This window comes from Brachycentrus maculatus, unplaced genomic scaffold (genome assembly GCF_059751285.1).
Source record: "Brachycentrus maculatus isolate JH-2025_06_01 unplaced genomic scaffold, ASM5975128v1 h1tg000136l, whole genome shotgun sequence".
In the NCBI taxonomy this organism is placed as follows: domain Eukaryota; kingdom Metazoa; phylum Arthropoda; class Insecta; order Trichoptera; family Brachycentridae; genus Brachycentrus; species Brachycentrus maculatus.
Window position 1 is genome coordinate 424,064 of NW_028280889.1, and position 16,940 is coordinate 441,003.

General features: G+C 35.5%; 1 protein-coding gene across 1 annotated transcript; it reads right to left on the reverse strand.

Moving 5' to 3' along the window:
* Positions 1–5,444: 5,444 nt before the first annotated feature.
* On the reverse strand, positions 5,445–15,542 carry LOC148309208 (plasminogen receptor (KT)). Its single transcript, XM_088260512.1, has 4 exons — positions 15,354–15,542; positions 9,837–9,967; positions 9,143–9,252; positions 5,445–7,130 (listed from the first exon to the last, which is right to left on the reverse strand). Exons 1-4 carry the CDS (start codon positions 15,432–15,434, stop codon positions 7,000–7,002), a joined length of 453 nt encoding a protein of 150 aa, XP_088116638.1. The 5' UTR covers positions 15,435–15,542; the 3' UTR covers positions 5,445–6,999.
* Positions 15,543–16,940: the final 1,398 nt, after the last annotated feature.

The following is a 16,940-nucleotide window of genomic DNA, read 5'->3' on the forward strand; positions in this document are numbered from 1 at the left end:
ATATAATACAATCCTTAACAACATAATAATGTATACTTATCCATCAATTCAAAGATTGACAACATTTTGAGTGTGTCCAAATACAAGTTCACAAATCTGGATTATCTCCAATTACGAGTTATTTTTAATATTTTTTTTGTCATCTCAACAAAGATGAAGAAGAATATGGAAGTCTGGGCATTTACGGGGCTTACGACCGTCATAGGCTGATTTACGTGATTAGAATTGGTGATTATTACACACGTGTAATATTCCCCAATTCTACCCATGATTCTAACCACAATACTCAAATTCTTAGACTTCTAAATATATTGATCAAATTCAAAACGAAATGGTTGAATTCACTAGAGACATCTATGGTGAGATTAATGAAGCTTTTTTTTTTACTAAGCAGAAATTTGTATGTTAGGTAGGAATCCTGGATTAGATTCAAATACTCGAGAAACGATAGAAAATATCCTTTTTATTTTTATTCTGGACATTTACAGGGCTTACGACTGTCATAGGCTGGTTCAAGTGATCACTTTACACACGTGTATCATTCATCACTTCTACCCATGATTGACAACCACACTATTCAACGCAATCATTAATCAATATATCTAGAAGTTCCAAGAATTTTAGTAGTGTGGTTGTCAAGCGTGGGTAGAACTGGTGAATGTTACACGTGTGTAAAGTGATCACCTTAAACCAGTCGTAAGCCCCTTAAATGCCCAGACATCCATATTCTTCTTCATCTATGTTGAGATGTCAAAAAAAATACAATTAAAAGATTTATTATAAATATCAACAAGGTTACAAGTTTATCTAATTCAGCAGTAAATAGAGGCGGAAACTCCGATTTGGACTAGTTTAAGCTTTTAGAATGGTAGATATTACAAAAAAATATTCATATCCATATTAATACAATTTCAAATTAAATAAAAATAAATCGTATTGATTTTTACAAAGTTAGAGGTCTGTGTAAATTACAAATCAAAAAACATTTCAAATATTAATATCAGTAGATATTAAAATTTTAAAAAAATCTCAGTTGATTATTTTTTTTTCATTAATTGATTTGGCAGTCACTTGTGGTAAAATCTATAAACTTTTAATGAATGTTTTACTCAGTAAATACCACTATTTCTTAAAATCTACTGTGACACGTGTTTCGATGCATTCCGCATCATTTTCAAACACCGTATGATGCGGAATTCATCGAATTCATATGAAATAGTGGTATTTACTAAGTAAAACATGAATTAAAAATGATATTTTATTTTATTTTATGTAAGTTGCATGTTAAAAAAAAACACATTTCATGTTGACAAATTCATGTTCATTCAAATGATTACAAGTTTTATGTTTAAAAAAACTCAATTTATGTTCACAAATTCATGTTCATTAATATGATTAAAAGTTTTATGCTTAAAAAGCTCATTTTATGTTGAGAAATTCATGTTCATTGAAATGATTACAAGTTTCATATTTTAGATAAAGGTCATTTCATGTTGACAAATTCATGTTCATTCATACGATTACAAGTTTTATGTTTAAAAAAATCATTTCATGTTGACAAATTCATGTTCATTAAAATGATTACAAGTTTCATATTTAGACAAAGGTAAAAAATCATATTGACAAATTCATCTTCATTCATACGATTACAAGTTTTATGTTTAAAAAAATCATTTCATGTTGACAAATTCATGTTCATTAATATGATTAAAAGTTTTATGCTTAAAAAGCTCATTTTATATTGACAAATTCATGTTCATTGAAATGATTACAAGTTTTATGTTTAAAAAAAAACTCATTTCATGTTGACAAATTCATGTTCATTCAAATAATTACAAGTTTCATTCATGTTCATTATAAATGAACAGAAATGAAATTAATTCAATAATTAAATATCATATAATGATCAAAAGTTTTATGTTTAACAAAAACACATTTCATATTGGTATTAAAAAAAAGAGAAAATTTACATTTAGTGAAATTACAAAGCGGAGGGCTGATCACCTTTCCTTCGTGTGTTAACGATCAAGATAACACTGCGTTTGTATGATGCAGTGCCCTATGCACCATTTTGGTGCGGATAAGGTTTTGAATGAAATTACAAATCTCATAAGGACGATAAGGTTTCGTAATATTCATTTAATTTTATATATCGCTCACTCCTCAAGAACGTCATAAATCAAAAAACTTGATTCTTCAGGAGAACGTTTTTAAAGTTTAAAAATATAACACAATGTATTAAAAATAAATATCAAACTTTTTACTGTGCAACAGATCTTTTTAGGTAAAACCTGAAGGTTTTTTCTCCATTTGAAAAATATTTTCTATATTTAAAAAAATAATTAAACAACACCTTTTCTTCAAAATGCAAAAACAACATTTTCTGCACTGTAGCGGGTAAATATTAAGTTAAAAATATGCCGCTTTTGCTGGGATATAGTACATTTACTGGGCATTCCGAAAACGTGCATAATTGAAAATTGTCGATTTTTGATTTATGACGTTCTTGAAAGGGGTGAGCGATATGTTATAATAAAAAGTTGTAGTCATAACAGCTCATTGTAAGATCGTAAGGATAATTTTATAAATAAGAGTAAATTAAAATCACTCGCAAATGAGTGGAGGCTTAAGAAAAAATTATTTAATTTATATATACAGTGTGTTAAATAATTAATAATAAAGTTCTGATTATAAAACAAAGAAAATAATATTCTCAATTATAAATTCAACAAAAATTCTCAAAGACAGTACTTGTGGCCATTCTTACATATATTTTTGTTCTTATAAATAAACACACATATCGTCCACTCCTTTCAACAACATCATGTATCAAAAAACTTGATTTTTCAGTAGATCGTTTTTAAAGTTTAAAAATATAATAAAATGTATTAAAAATAAATATCAAGCCACTTTTGAACTTTTTACTGTGCAACAGATCTTTTTAGGTAAAACCTGAATGTTTTTTCTCCATTTGAAAAATATTTAGTATGTTTAAAAAAATAATTAAACAATACCTTTCTGCCCTGTAGCGGGTAAATATTAAGCTAAAAATATGCCGCTTTTGCTGGGATATAGTACATTTTCTGGGCATTTCGAAAACATGCACAACTGAAAATTGATGATTTTTGATATATGACGTTGTTGAAAGGAGTGAGTGATACATGAAACTAACTATCTCGCCGCTTTACTGCAGGGATAGGCAGAGAGCATTCTTCGCCTCTTCTACATTCATGCATCCTCTCATACACACACGCTGATTATTTAGACTCCTGTACCGACCTCTTTCAAGTATCAGACATACCTGATTATGCCAAGTTTTCCTCAGCCTTCTTTTGCTCCTTTTTCAAACCATATTCGCTTCATAATTTTTTTATATATATTTATATGCACATCTAAATCATACGGAATACATAAAAAGTGTTATTAATAACTGAGGTAGGTAGAAACTTAATAGAGCGTGTCATTCGGCCACACATTCATGATTATTATACTTTTATAACTTACAACTAGATTCAAGGCGCATCACTGCAGGGGTAGGCAGAGAGGATGGAATGTCACACTGGTCTGTCCTGAGATACAATCTCACCTTTCTCCACATCCGTGCGTCTCGTCATCTTTCTTGGCGGTCCTCGTTCTGTTCTCCCATTCGCATTTGCCAAATATAATTCAATTTTTATTCTCTTGTCATCCATTTGCTCCACATGTCCATACCACCTCAAAGAATTCTCTTACACTTTTGATTATCCTTAACTTAGCTTAATATCCCTTTCTTATATCCCATATTTTTATTTTTAATAAAATTTTCCACACATTCGTCTGAGGGATCGCATTTCGTTCACTCTGAGTTCATTTGAAAAAAACCTCTTAACCTTTTAATCATCCCTAATAACTTGGCCTGACATCCCTTTCAAATATCTTCATTTTTAACAGATTCTTCCACACACTTGTCTGACGGATCGCGTTCACTCTGATTTCATCCTCATTATTCCTAATTCTATAAATACCACCTGCCGGTAAATAAATTATTAAAAAATTGTATAAATATAAATGCTTTTAAATATGACTTATAAAATAAATAACTTCAGACAAAACTTAAATATAAACAAGTACATATAAAGGCCAATAGTTGTTTTTGCTTCTATGAAAAGTCCAACTTTCAAATTACACAAGTTCAAATCACAGTTATAAACGTTTATTATATAACAGAGAATTCATATAAAAAAAAAAACTAACTAACTAACCATCAAGCCGCTTCCCCGCAGGGGTAGGCAGAGAGAATCGAACGCCACACCACTCTGTCCTTGCAAACATTCTTTGCCTCTTCTACATTCATGCATCTCCTCATACATACCCGACGATTATTACGACTCCTGACCCGGCCGCTTTCAAGTATTTGACATACCCGATTGTGCCAAGTTTTCCTCGGTCGTCCTCTGCTTCTTTTTCCAACTACATTCGCCTCATCAATTTGTTTAACCGTTCTTTCTTCACTCATACGCTCCACATGTCCAAACCATCTCGACACACCTTTCTTAATTTTATCGATAATGCTTATCTCAGCCTTACATTCTTTCCTTATTTCATCATTCGAACATCTATCAAACATATATATATATATATATATATATATATATATATATATATATATATATATATATATATATATATATATAGTAGTCATACAGGAGAAAGAGACCAAGTGCATTTTTTACAAAAACGTGATCATTGACTATTTGATATCTTACTAGCTGTGTATTGCCCTGAAAAAAATCCCAAAAGATTTTAAACTTGGAAGTATAATATATTGACTTGTTTAAAATGACTAACTGCATTGATGTTTATTTTCTTCCCGAGCAAAAGTGACTTAAATGGCCCTCCTGAACTTTTTCCATTTTGTTAGTTGGTCACTTTCTCCTGTAGGACTACGATATGAGAAACCGCAAAGTCAACAAAAAAACCGCCAGCTTATGGCGTTTTCAAATTAATGTTTGACAAATGAATGTTTCAAATTAATGACATTCGTTTGAAAATGCCATAACTATGCCATAACTATGCGAAACAATTGTCACAAAATTGTGTTTATATATATATATATATATATATATATATATATATATATATATATATATATATATATATATATATATATATATATATATGTATATATATACAAAGCAACAACAAAATATATTTTTTAAAAAGACTTAGAATAAAGCACAATTTTAAATTGTCATAATAACGTAAGAAATAGCATCGAATTCTTCGTAAAAAGGTAAGGAGCAAAAAAAGCACGATAGAACTTTGTAAAATTGTGTCCTTAATCTAGCTGGCTCAAAGAGTGGGAACGATATCCCCCATATATGAATGTTAATTCCATAACTTTAATATTATAACAGCTTCACATTTTTTGTAATCTTAAAAATAATATCAAAGAAAAATTTCCCTTTTTTATCTTAATAATTTCAAATGTTTCAAATTATTGTTTTTTATGAAAAACCACAATCAGTCAGTATCGTGAGTTCCACGTGCTTATATATATGGCGATATCGCAAATTTGGTGCAACAATGTAATCTACGACTCACATGGGCAACGAGTGACAAGCTCGTATATCGCTCACTCCTTTCAAGAACGTCATAAATAAAAAACTAGATTTTTCTGATAGTTTTTAAAGTTTAAAAATATAATACAATGTATTAAAAATAAATGTCAAGCCACTTACTGAACTTTTTACTGTGCAACAGATCTTTTTAGATATAAACCTGAAGGTTTTTTCTCCCTTTGAAAAATATTAAGTTTATTTAAAAAAAATAATAAAACAATACCATTTCTTCGAAATGCAAAAACAACGCTTTCTGCCCTGTAGCGGGTAAATATTAAGTTAAAAATATGCCTCTAGCTGGGATAAAGTACATTTTCTGGGCATTCCGAAAACATGGCAACTGAAAATTGACGAATTTTGATTTATGACGTTCTTGAAAGGAGTGAGCGATATATGATTACAATACAAATATGAGTGGGGTCTTTTGGCACCCCGCTTCGATCCCGTGTGGTTTTTAGACGATCAGTACGGAAAAGGTTAAACATACTTTTCCTCAAGATAAATTAACCTAAAATTATTTACATAACACTTATTTATATAACTATTATTTGAAAAGTTGAATGTATAAATTAAGCGCGGCTTTTACTCTGAAAATTGGCTATCGCATCTTCAATCTATATTTATTGTTTCGGGATTCACTTTGTGATAAGACACGATGAAATTTAAATTAAAACACATGTTTCTACCACCTGAATTATATTTATTTTTATTCCAACGACTAGTTTCGGAAGCTATAAATGCTTCCATCTTCGGATCTAAATATAAACTAAAGCGTAAGTAATTATCTGTCCCTCCTCACTTCTTCTTCTTCAAACCCTTATCCGCACCCAATGGCGCATAGGGTACTGCATCATATAAACGCAGTGTCATCTTGATCGTTAATACACGAAAGAAGGGTGATTAGCGCTCCGCTTCAGGTACCAGTCCAGGGTAGTATTGAATGAATATTAGAGTGAAAAATCACTTATGTTTATTTGACCCCACTGGGAATCGAACCCGGGACCGCCAGTATGGTACCCGAGCATGCCGACCATTATACTACGGAGGCGGACACTTACACCTCACTTACAGTATAGATAATTATTTATGCCTTAGACCTGAAGATGGAAGCTACTGTAGCCATCGAAACTGGTCGCTAAGATAAAAATAAATATAAATCAAGTGTTAAAAACCAAATGTAGTAATTTTAATTTCTTCATTTTGAAGACTAACAGCTTGGATTGCTTCTCTCATCGGTGTGAGCTTTTGTGCACTCACACCAATGAGAGAAGCAATCGGAGCGGCGACAAGGCAATGCGCTGGAAAGAGACAGAGATCCTTCCCGCACCTGTTGCAGTCGGTTCTGGAACTCATTCGCTTGTGCTAATACTGTTGGGAGGGCGGAGAGTGGGGGGGGGGCCTATATAGAGGGGTGCAGCCTCCGGATGTCCTCAGTGTCCAGCCGCGCTTGGTCGATGGCAGAGGCGGAAGGAACCCCGCACGGCGGCTCCAGAACCACTTCTTCGAACATCATGATGTTCTCAGCCTCTTCTGCCAACGGAAAATCAATTTTGAGTAAATAATACACTGCTAGAAAAAGTCACAATGGATTATTTTTTAAGTAAATCACTTTCTTTTGTAGGTAATTAATTATCAAAATATGTAGCGAGTGTTTTTCCTAGAATTTTCACTCATGAATTACGTGAAATTATAGTAACTTGAAACATAAAGAGTTCATCCACTCAGGAATATGCATAGGCTATAAATAACATTTTGAGTGTGTCCAAATACTTGTTCACAAAATCTGGATTATCTCGAAATATTATAAGAGTTTCTGCTTAGTAAAAAGCTTCCTTACATATCACCAATAGATGTCTCTAGTGAAGTGCTAGTGATTCAAGAACAAGGTTTCTAAATTGGTTCAAATATATAGAACTTCATAGAATTTGAGTAGTACGGTTGTCAATAATAGGTAGAATTGGTGAATGTTACACATGTGTAAAGTGATCACTTAAACCAGCCTATGACGGTTGCCTGCCCCGTAAATGCTCAGACTTCCATATTCTTCTTTACCTTTGATGAGATGTCAAAAAATAATATAGGCCATAAAACTTGAAGTCTGAGTAGGGTCATGATAAGCGGTGTTGCATAAGCCGTAGCTAGATTTCAGAGTCGCTTGGACGTCAGGTAATTCAGGTAAAAGTGAAGCCTAAGATGTGAGATCGTGGTCTGTCATTTCATTCTTCCCAAGAAAGAACACTTTCCATTCCTCGCCATAACACATCATTCTTCAGTAATTCCTTCTCTGTCCAAGCGGCCAGACTATGGAATGAATTACCTCTCCTTGTAAAAAATACACCTTCTCTAATAACTTTTACGAAACGTCTGAGACATTACTATCTATCATTAGAATCCTAACTGCCCATCAAACCTACTCCCTCTACCTCCTTCCCTAAACTCCCTTTTTCATTTTTTTTCCTTATAGTCGCCAATTTGTAATTTACGTTTTATTTAAATGTACAAGTACTATATATCCTCTGATTGCAAACAGCTATATATGGTATCAAACGTTTTGACCAATATCACTAGTCTGTTTATGGTTGGTATGAAGATATTGCTTTTTAGCAATAAGCCCGCCAATGTACACATTATCTTTTCTGTACATGTAGTTTAAAAAAAATAAAAATAAAAATTAAGAAATCCTATAATTCAATCTCGCTGCTATGTGTAACATGTGTGTACTATGCATAAGTATGTGTTGTGACGCACCAATGAGTCCATTCGCCAGGAACTTGGATGACTCGACTCTGGCTAACGCCTGTACACGACGGATTCTCCAGTTCTTTGGACACGTTGCCCGTGGCAACGAGGATAGCCTGGAACGACTGGTTGTGATCGGTAGCCTGGAGGGTAAGAGAGGGAGAGGAAGATCCCCACACGATGGACAGTGCAGCGCAGTCAAGGGATAACTGGAGAAGAGTCTTTGCTTCCACAAGGGTCACAACCCTCAGTAATGAGGAGTAAGACGGAGAAGAATAATGCGTAATACAATTCAATTCAATTTCAATTCAATTTATTTATTTTCAATTAACATATATGTACATTACAAACTAAAAAAAATAAAGGGTGTACATTAAAATACATTAAAATCTAAAATATGCAAGAACTACTGCTAAAGGTGTAGAAGAATCCCGCTTCGGAAAACTCCTTAAGACACATGGAACAGATCAATATCCAATGAGATATTGTTCAACATAGCGGTAGCTCTTCCTACAGACATAACCATCGGAAGGTTGGTCCTGTGTATAGGAATGTGAAACAATCTATGCCGACGCTGTCTTAGGTAACTATCGGGAACATACAGACCAACGTTCCGGATAATTTCAGGGTTATCGATCATACCGCGCAACAATCGATAAAAATGCGTAATCAAATACACATTCCTTCTAGTCTCTAGACTGTTGTAGCCGAGCATACCCTGGAGAAACTGGGTCGGGTAGAGCCAAGGATAATAGCCGTACTCTCTCATGTAGAGATACCTCAAGTATACTGTAAGTACTCACGTATTATGCGTAGCATCTTGTTGCCGTACGCGTCGTCCACATTGTATCCCACCCAGAAGGCCAGAGGCAGGAGAGGAGCCACAACGTACGCTTTCTTGGTCCGCCTGAATCTGTAACGCAACAACAATGAAGTTGGCGATATTTCATATCTCGCTATCGTTCAGTCTTCAAAAGGAGAGGATAGACATGGCCTCTCAAAGTATTAACATTCCCCTCCCAGTGATATGTATTTACTACAACTAGACTTTTACAATGAGAATATCAATATAAAATATGATAGATACGGGCTCACGATTTTCGTATTCCTTCATAGTATAATTACGTATTACATAAAAGTATTATAATATAAAGTTATTTATTTGCAACGACAGAAATAGGTAATTTGTGAAAAAATTCGGGATAAAATCATCAATACCCAAACGTTTCTCAATGTATGTGCGTGCGTGCCGTACTTTGCGTATACGCGCAGTCGTAGTGTGTTTACTGCGCCAGTAGTGCGCAGATCGTCATACGCGGTGGTCGTGTCGCTACGCTAGCTATTGCGGCTACTTGCGATGTATTTTTTTCCCATTTTCAGATACTTACCAGATCTACAAAATTGTTACATATCAACTTCAACTACGGTCGATAAAAGCAACACACACATTACCTTGAGGCATTCATACACTCTTGTAGTAAAATTAAAAACCGTTACCCAGTTAAGAGGCCTATGGTGGCTGCGACAGAGAAAGCGATGAGCCAGTTAGTTTTTTCTCTCTGCCTCGCAATCTGCATGGACAACTCGCGCTCCCTCAGCATCTGCAGCATCTGGAGGTGCCGCTCCATCTGCAACAAGAATGCCGTGAGAAGAGCTTCGCAAACTATCGGCCGCTGCCCGTTACCTGGTCGGCACAGGTTGGCTGACAAAACCTGATATAAACTTATTCTTCTTCTTCTTTCTGTAGATCCTAGGGATCTGTTTGTGCCTCCGCATGTCGCTCTTGGGATGACGACTCCCAGCTGTCTTTCCATCTTTTCGGAGGTCTGCCTGGGGGTCTGCGTCCTTCAGGTTTACCTTGAAGGGCGATACGTGGAAGTCTGTCTTCTGACATTCTGTTTATATGTTCATTCCAGTATCGCCTTCGTTGTCGTCCCCACCTCACGATATCCTCCGTCTTACACATGCTCCGGATGTCGGTATTTCTTACTCGGTCTCGCAATGTGTTTCCGGTTATGGATCGGAGAGTCTTAATCTCGGAGATTCCAAGTCGAGATTTTGTTCTGGAAGTATCTGCTCTTGCCTCAATCCCATAACTGGCTATTAGTCGAACACTTGTTTTGTATATTTTCATTTGACTTTCTATTCTCATCTGTTTGTTTCTCCCCACACCGAATTTCTGAGGCATCCAGTATGACTGCAGCCTTGTTTATTTGTTTCTGAGTCTCACCTGTACCTCACCTCGCCTCACCTGTATGATATAAACCAAGGTTTCTTATCTATTCTATTCTTCATTATCTAGATGAAGAAGAATATGGAACTCCGAGTGCCTAGGGAGAAGAACAAAAGAGGTGTTGGAAGACCCCAAAAGGGATGGTCCGACGACATAGTCGCTGTGGGGGGTAGAAACTGGCTGCAAGCAGCAACCGACCGAAGGAAATGGAAAGAAGGGGAAGAGGCCTATATCCAGCAGTGGAGGTCAGAGGACTCATGAAGAAGAAGAAGACTGATGGAAGTCTGAGTATTTACCTAACGTTAGCGGACAGCGCAGTAACAAAACGATACTAAGAGTGTCAGAAATGAAGACTCTAAGGAGCATATCTGGCGAGGAGATAGTATAAGGAACACCAGGCTAAGGGAAATATGCGAGATCCAAGATGTCGTTAGGTGGGGAAGGCAACGAAGGAGACAATGGTATGCGCATGTGAGGAGAATGGAACCATCCAGACTTCCCCACATCGCACTGCACAAGGCAGACCACCAAAGAGATGGATTGACAGCTTAGAATCGACATGAAAATCCCACATGAAAACATGACACAAGGCCTACACCAAGCAGAAGAAGAAGATTACCTAATGTCCAAGTGACTCTGAATTCTAGCTGCGCCTTATGCAACACCGCTTATCATGGCCCTACTTAGGCTTAGGCTTTTTAAAGCTCAAAGCAGGAAACTAGCAAGTTTTGAAAATAGGTGCCAGAAGCGAATACTGGGTGTAAAGTTCGTCAGGAATGACGATGTGAAGAGAAGAACTCAACAGCCCCTCATACTGGAAGTACTGAAGAGGAGAAGGTGGACATGGTTGGGACATGTGCTTAGAACCCCTCGTGTCTCTTCTTCCAACCCCGAGGATTCACCGACTATACTCAGCGGAACTTCGAGACGCCGGACTGACCTGGGAGGAAGCCAAGGAGATGGCCCGTGACAGAGTGACTTGGAGACGTCTCGTGTTGGCCATATGCTCCACCTAGGGAGTGAACATGGAAAGAAGAAGAAGAAGAAGACTTAGGCTTAAACATTATTAGTTATTTAGCCTATGCCTACTCGTGAGTGGATTTACTCTTTATGTTTAAAGTTACTATAATTTCATGTAATTCATGAGTGGTTCAGCTACAGGGCTTATGGTTTGATCGGATATTTAATTGGAATAATCGTTTGCCCGGATGCGTCCTTTATTTCTGGTGTGGTTGTCAATAATGGGTAGAATTGGTGAATGTTACGTGTGTAAAGTGATCATTTAAACCAGCCTATGACGGTTGTAAGCCCCGTAAATCCCCAGACTTCCATATTCTTCTTCATCTTTGATGAGATGTCAAAAAATAATATGAAAATAACTCCTGTAATTGGAGATAATCCAGATTGTGAAGAAGTATTTGGACACACTCGAAATATTGTATGTAGTGATAAGTCATATTTTCTTATTTTGTTTTTACCTTATGGTTTTTATATTTTCCCATTTGTTTATTTTAACCTTTTCAGGAGTACAATAATTGATGTCCGACTTTCTCTGGGGAGTGGGTTTTTTTTTTACATTAAATATGTATTTTTTTAAATAAAATCTTTGTATTGTGAAGAGAGAAATTATGCTAAAATAATCTTTATAAAAAATAAAGCTCGCCATCTCTAGGTTTTATTTTATGATAAAGTTAGATACATATATCCACATATCGCTGACTCCTTTCAAGAACGTCATAAATAAAAAATCGTCAATTTTCAGTTGTGCGTGTTTTCGGAATGCCCAGAAAATGTAATATATCCCAGCAAAAGGGGCATATTTTTAACTTAATATTTACCCGCTACAGGCCAGAAAATGTTGTTTTTGCATTTTGAAGAAAAGGTATTGTTTAATTTTTTTTTTAAACTAAATATTTTTCAAATTTTTGTCCGCCTCATTAGTGTAATGGTCAGCACGCTCGGCTACCGTTCTGGAGGTCCCGGGTTCGATTCCCAAGGGGGGTAATAAATAAAAGTGATTTTTTCACTGTAATATTTATTCAATATTACCATGGACTGGTACCTGAAGCGGAGGGCTGATCACCTTTCCTTCATGTGTAAACTATTAAGATAACACTGCGTTAATATGACACAGTGCCCTATGCACCATTGGGGTGCGGGTAAGGGTTTTATTATTATTTTAAATATTTTTCAAATGGAGAAAAAACCTTCAGGTTTTACCTAAAAAGATCTGTTGCACAGTAAAAAGTTCATTAAGTAGCTTGATATTTATTTTTAATACATTGTCTTATATTTTTAAACTTTAAAAACGTTCTCCTGAAAAATCAAGTTTTTTGATTTATGACGTTCTTGAAAGGAGTGAGCGATATGTCATTACTATACTAATTACATTAACGTCATTTAAGTTCATTAACGTCGATACTGTTTTGAGGAAAATTTGCACCGACGGTTATTTACGTCTATACTCCCGGAAAGATTAAATATACTTCTTACCTTATGTTTTTCTAATTTAATTCTTTTAAATATGCTCTTTATGCCTATGTATTATACCTGTTTATTGTTTTTATATCTTGCCATGTATTAGTATTAGTTTTGTTTATTTAAAAAAATCTTTTTTGTTACTTTATTATTTGTGTTCCAGTATTGTTAACCTTAATCCCATGTCCCAAAATGAGAAATAGAAATTACTCATCGGGAATATTATATGTATATATGACTTTTGTATGTAATAAGTTTTGAAATAAATAAATAATAAATGAATATTACTATCTATCATTTGAAATAAATAAATGAATATTTTGTTCGCCTCCGTAGTGTAATGGTCAGCACGGTCGGCTACCGTTCTGGAGGTCCCGGGTTCGATTCCCAAGGGGGGTAAAATAAATATAAGTGATTTTTTCACTGTCATATTTATTCAATATTACCCTGGACTGGTACCTGAAGCGGAGGGCTGATCACCTTTCTTTCATGTGTAAACGATCAATATAACACTGCGTTTATATGACGCAGTGCCCTATGCACCATTGGGGTGCGGATAAGGGTTTTATTTTTATTATTATCTATCATTAGAATCCTAACTGTCCATCAAACCTCCTCCCCTAGTTTTTCCCTCTACCTCCTTCCCTAAACTCCCTTTTTCCTTTGCCTTCCTTATTATCATCAATTTGTAATTTACGTTTTTTTAAATGTTCAAGCACTATCTACCCTCTGATTGCAAACAGCTATATATGGTATCAAACTTTTTGACCATTATCACTAGTCTGTTTTTGGTTGGTTTGAAGATATTGCTTTTTAGCAATAAGCTTGCCAATGCACTTATTTCTGTACATGAAGTTTCAATACATAAAAATATTTGTTTTTTTTCCAAATGCTGTACATATTTCAAATCTGTAGTCGTTCACGGGCCATGGCATATAGGGTCTTAAATTGACATTTAATTTCTGAACAGAAATGCACAGACCAATTAATCCGATTAACCGGATCCACGCGGCTCGCATAAGCGTATGTGTTTTAACAAGACATGCCCCATACGCGGCTGACATAAGCGTTTGTGTTTTCACTTTGCTCCAAGTTTCGAACCTCAGTTCAACTTGGAGGGATTTTTTCATGGTGTGGAACTTTGGATAAAATAATACGTCAATCCTCGGCCTTATGACATCTGTTGAAATATCTGACTAATAATTTGTAAAATCACAAGGATAAATAAAAGAACAAATCCCTGATTTTTCTTGCGGTCGGTAATTAGTCCGCGCCATAATCATGCCCTATATCTGTCTCACTCTCGACGCTACGCATCGCCAGTGGGTAAAAGTGACACACGATGCGTGCTTTGATTTATTTATGTTACGATCTAATTTGTTTATATTACGATATATTTCAAGAATAATATGACACACGTGTATTATAGAGTACCAAAAAGGCACAATGAATCCCATTGAACGTTTTTGTTTAGGAAAATAAATCGTTTCATAACTAAATACATGATAAAAGTAATCATTTAAAAAACGGCGAAATACAGCCGCGCACGAGCGTCTCTTAGGAACAAAGTTAACGCGTTTAAAAGGTTAAATTATTCATCCACATTTTGGAGAAGATAAAACGTGAATAGAAAAAGTTCCACAAATTCACTGGAAGCTGTAATAACCGACGTATTGAATTATTACTGCATAATTTTATGTGCACTAAAATCAGTTTTAGCAATAAAAATCTATCAGCGGAAGCTAAACTGGCAGCACACAATGGAGTTCTGGTTCCAACCCTTATGTATGGAAGCGAAGCATGGAGTTGGCAAAAGAAGGATGAAAGCAGACTGAATGCAGTCGAAATGCGATCCCTCAGACGAATGTGTGGCAAAACGATGCTTGATAGATGTCCGAATGATGAAATAAGGAAAGAATGTAAGGCTGCGATAAGCATTATCGATAAAATTAAGAAAGGTGTGTTGAGATGGTTTAGACACGTGGAGCGTATGAGTGAAGAAAGAACGGTTAAACAAATTTATGAGGCGAATGTAGTTGGAAAAAGAAGCAGAGGACGACCGAGGAAAACTTGGCACAATCAGGTATGTCAAATACTTGAAAGCGGCCGGGTCAGGAGTCGTAATAATCGTCGGGTATGTATGAGGAGATGCATGAATGTAGAAGAGGCAAGGAATGTTTGCAAAGACAGAGTGGTGTGGCGTTCGATTCTCTCTGCCTACCCCTGCGGGGAAGCGGCGTGATGGTTAGTTAGTCAGTTAGTTAGTTTAATTTTATGTATGAACTGTACAAAGATCTTCGTACCTTTATTTGACTCATGGACGTAATGAAGTCCTGATTCTTTCTGAAGTTAGCCTCCATGTCTGAAGAAGACGAGTTTCCCATTGTAAATAAGAGGAATCACACTAACTTTCACCTCGGAAACACAAAGTAAATACGAAACAGATCCAAGATCGGATTTGACTTTTGACACTTGAGATGTGGCAGAGAGTTGCCATGAGACGTTCGAGGCTGCCATATAAAAATAATGTCTGTCAAAAAAGTGTGCGTACCTACCTAGAAGTGAAATTGATCTAAACTAAAACTGATGGCAAAAACAAATGGCACTGCCTTTTGGATTTAAAAAGCCGAAATATTTGAGATTTGTGAGATTCGCACGAATAAAATTCGAGAGAACTTGCCATTGTTGCGTAATCGCGTTGCATTATAACGACGCGTTTTCCAAGTAATTGTACTGACATAATTATTTTCCAACACAATGATAAATATGATGTCCGCCTCCATTGTGTAGTGATTAGCGCGCTAGGCTACCACGCTGGAGGCCCCGAGTTCGATTCCCAATAGGGTCAAAATAAATATTAGTGATTTTTCACTCTAATATTTATTTAATATGACCCTGGACTGATACCTGAAGCGGAAGGCTCATCACCTTTAATTCCTGTATTTAACGTTCAAGATTACACTGTGTTTATATAATGCAGTGCCCTATGCACCATTGAGGTGCGGGTAAGGGTTAAAAGAAATATGATATCATTTAGATTCCATCAAATCCTTCGCATAATAATGATTACCCAAATCTGCATAGAGAACTGCATTTTTTCGACGTGGCGTTATCTTTATTGTTAACTGCAAGAGAGAAAGGTGACTAACCCATGCACTTCTACCTAATAAGCAAGGTAAATGATAAATGCAACTCCCATCGAAAAAAGTACTGCGATTCTTGTACTAGTCCTAGTACTAGTCCTAGACTAGTCCTAGTACTAGTACTAGTCCAGGGTGATATAAACTAAATAAAAGAGTGAAAATCACTTATATTTATTTTGACTCCCCTGCGTATCGAGTACGGGACCTCAGCACAGGAGTGATCGCTTTGCCTTATGCAAGTTACGTCCAAGATAACACTGCGTCAATACGATTCCCTATGCAATATTGGGTGCGGATAAGCGCTAGAAGAAGAAAAAGAATTATTTTGTGAAATGAAATAAAAATAGAGATTTTTTTAATAACTTATTTTTTCCAATTAGTCTTCTAGGTCGAGTTCGGGTTATCATTTTAATCACATACATACAAACATAATCATATACCTACATACATATATACGTTCAAACATACGTAAACAATAGCACAAAAAATGACATACGGTGTGTCAAAATTTATAGTGCTTCTCAAGAAGTTTGCAGTAAACTGTAGTTAATGAAAGCATTTTCTTCTTCAAACCCTTATCCACACTCCAATAGTGCATATGGCACTGCATAATATGAAACGCAGTGTTATCTTGATCGTTAACACATATCGCTCACTCCTTTCAAGAACATCATGAATCAAAAAACTAGATTTTTCAGGAGAACGTTTTTAAAGTTTAAAAATATAATAAAATGTTTTAAAAATAAA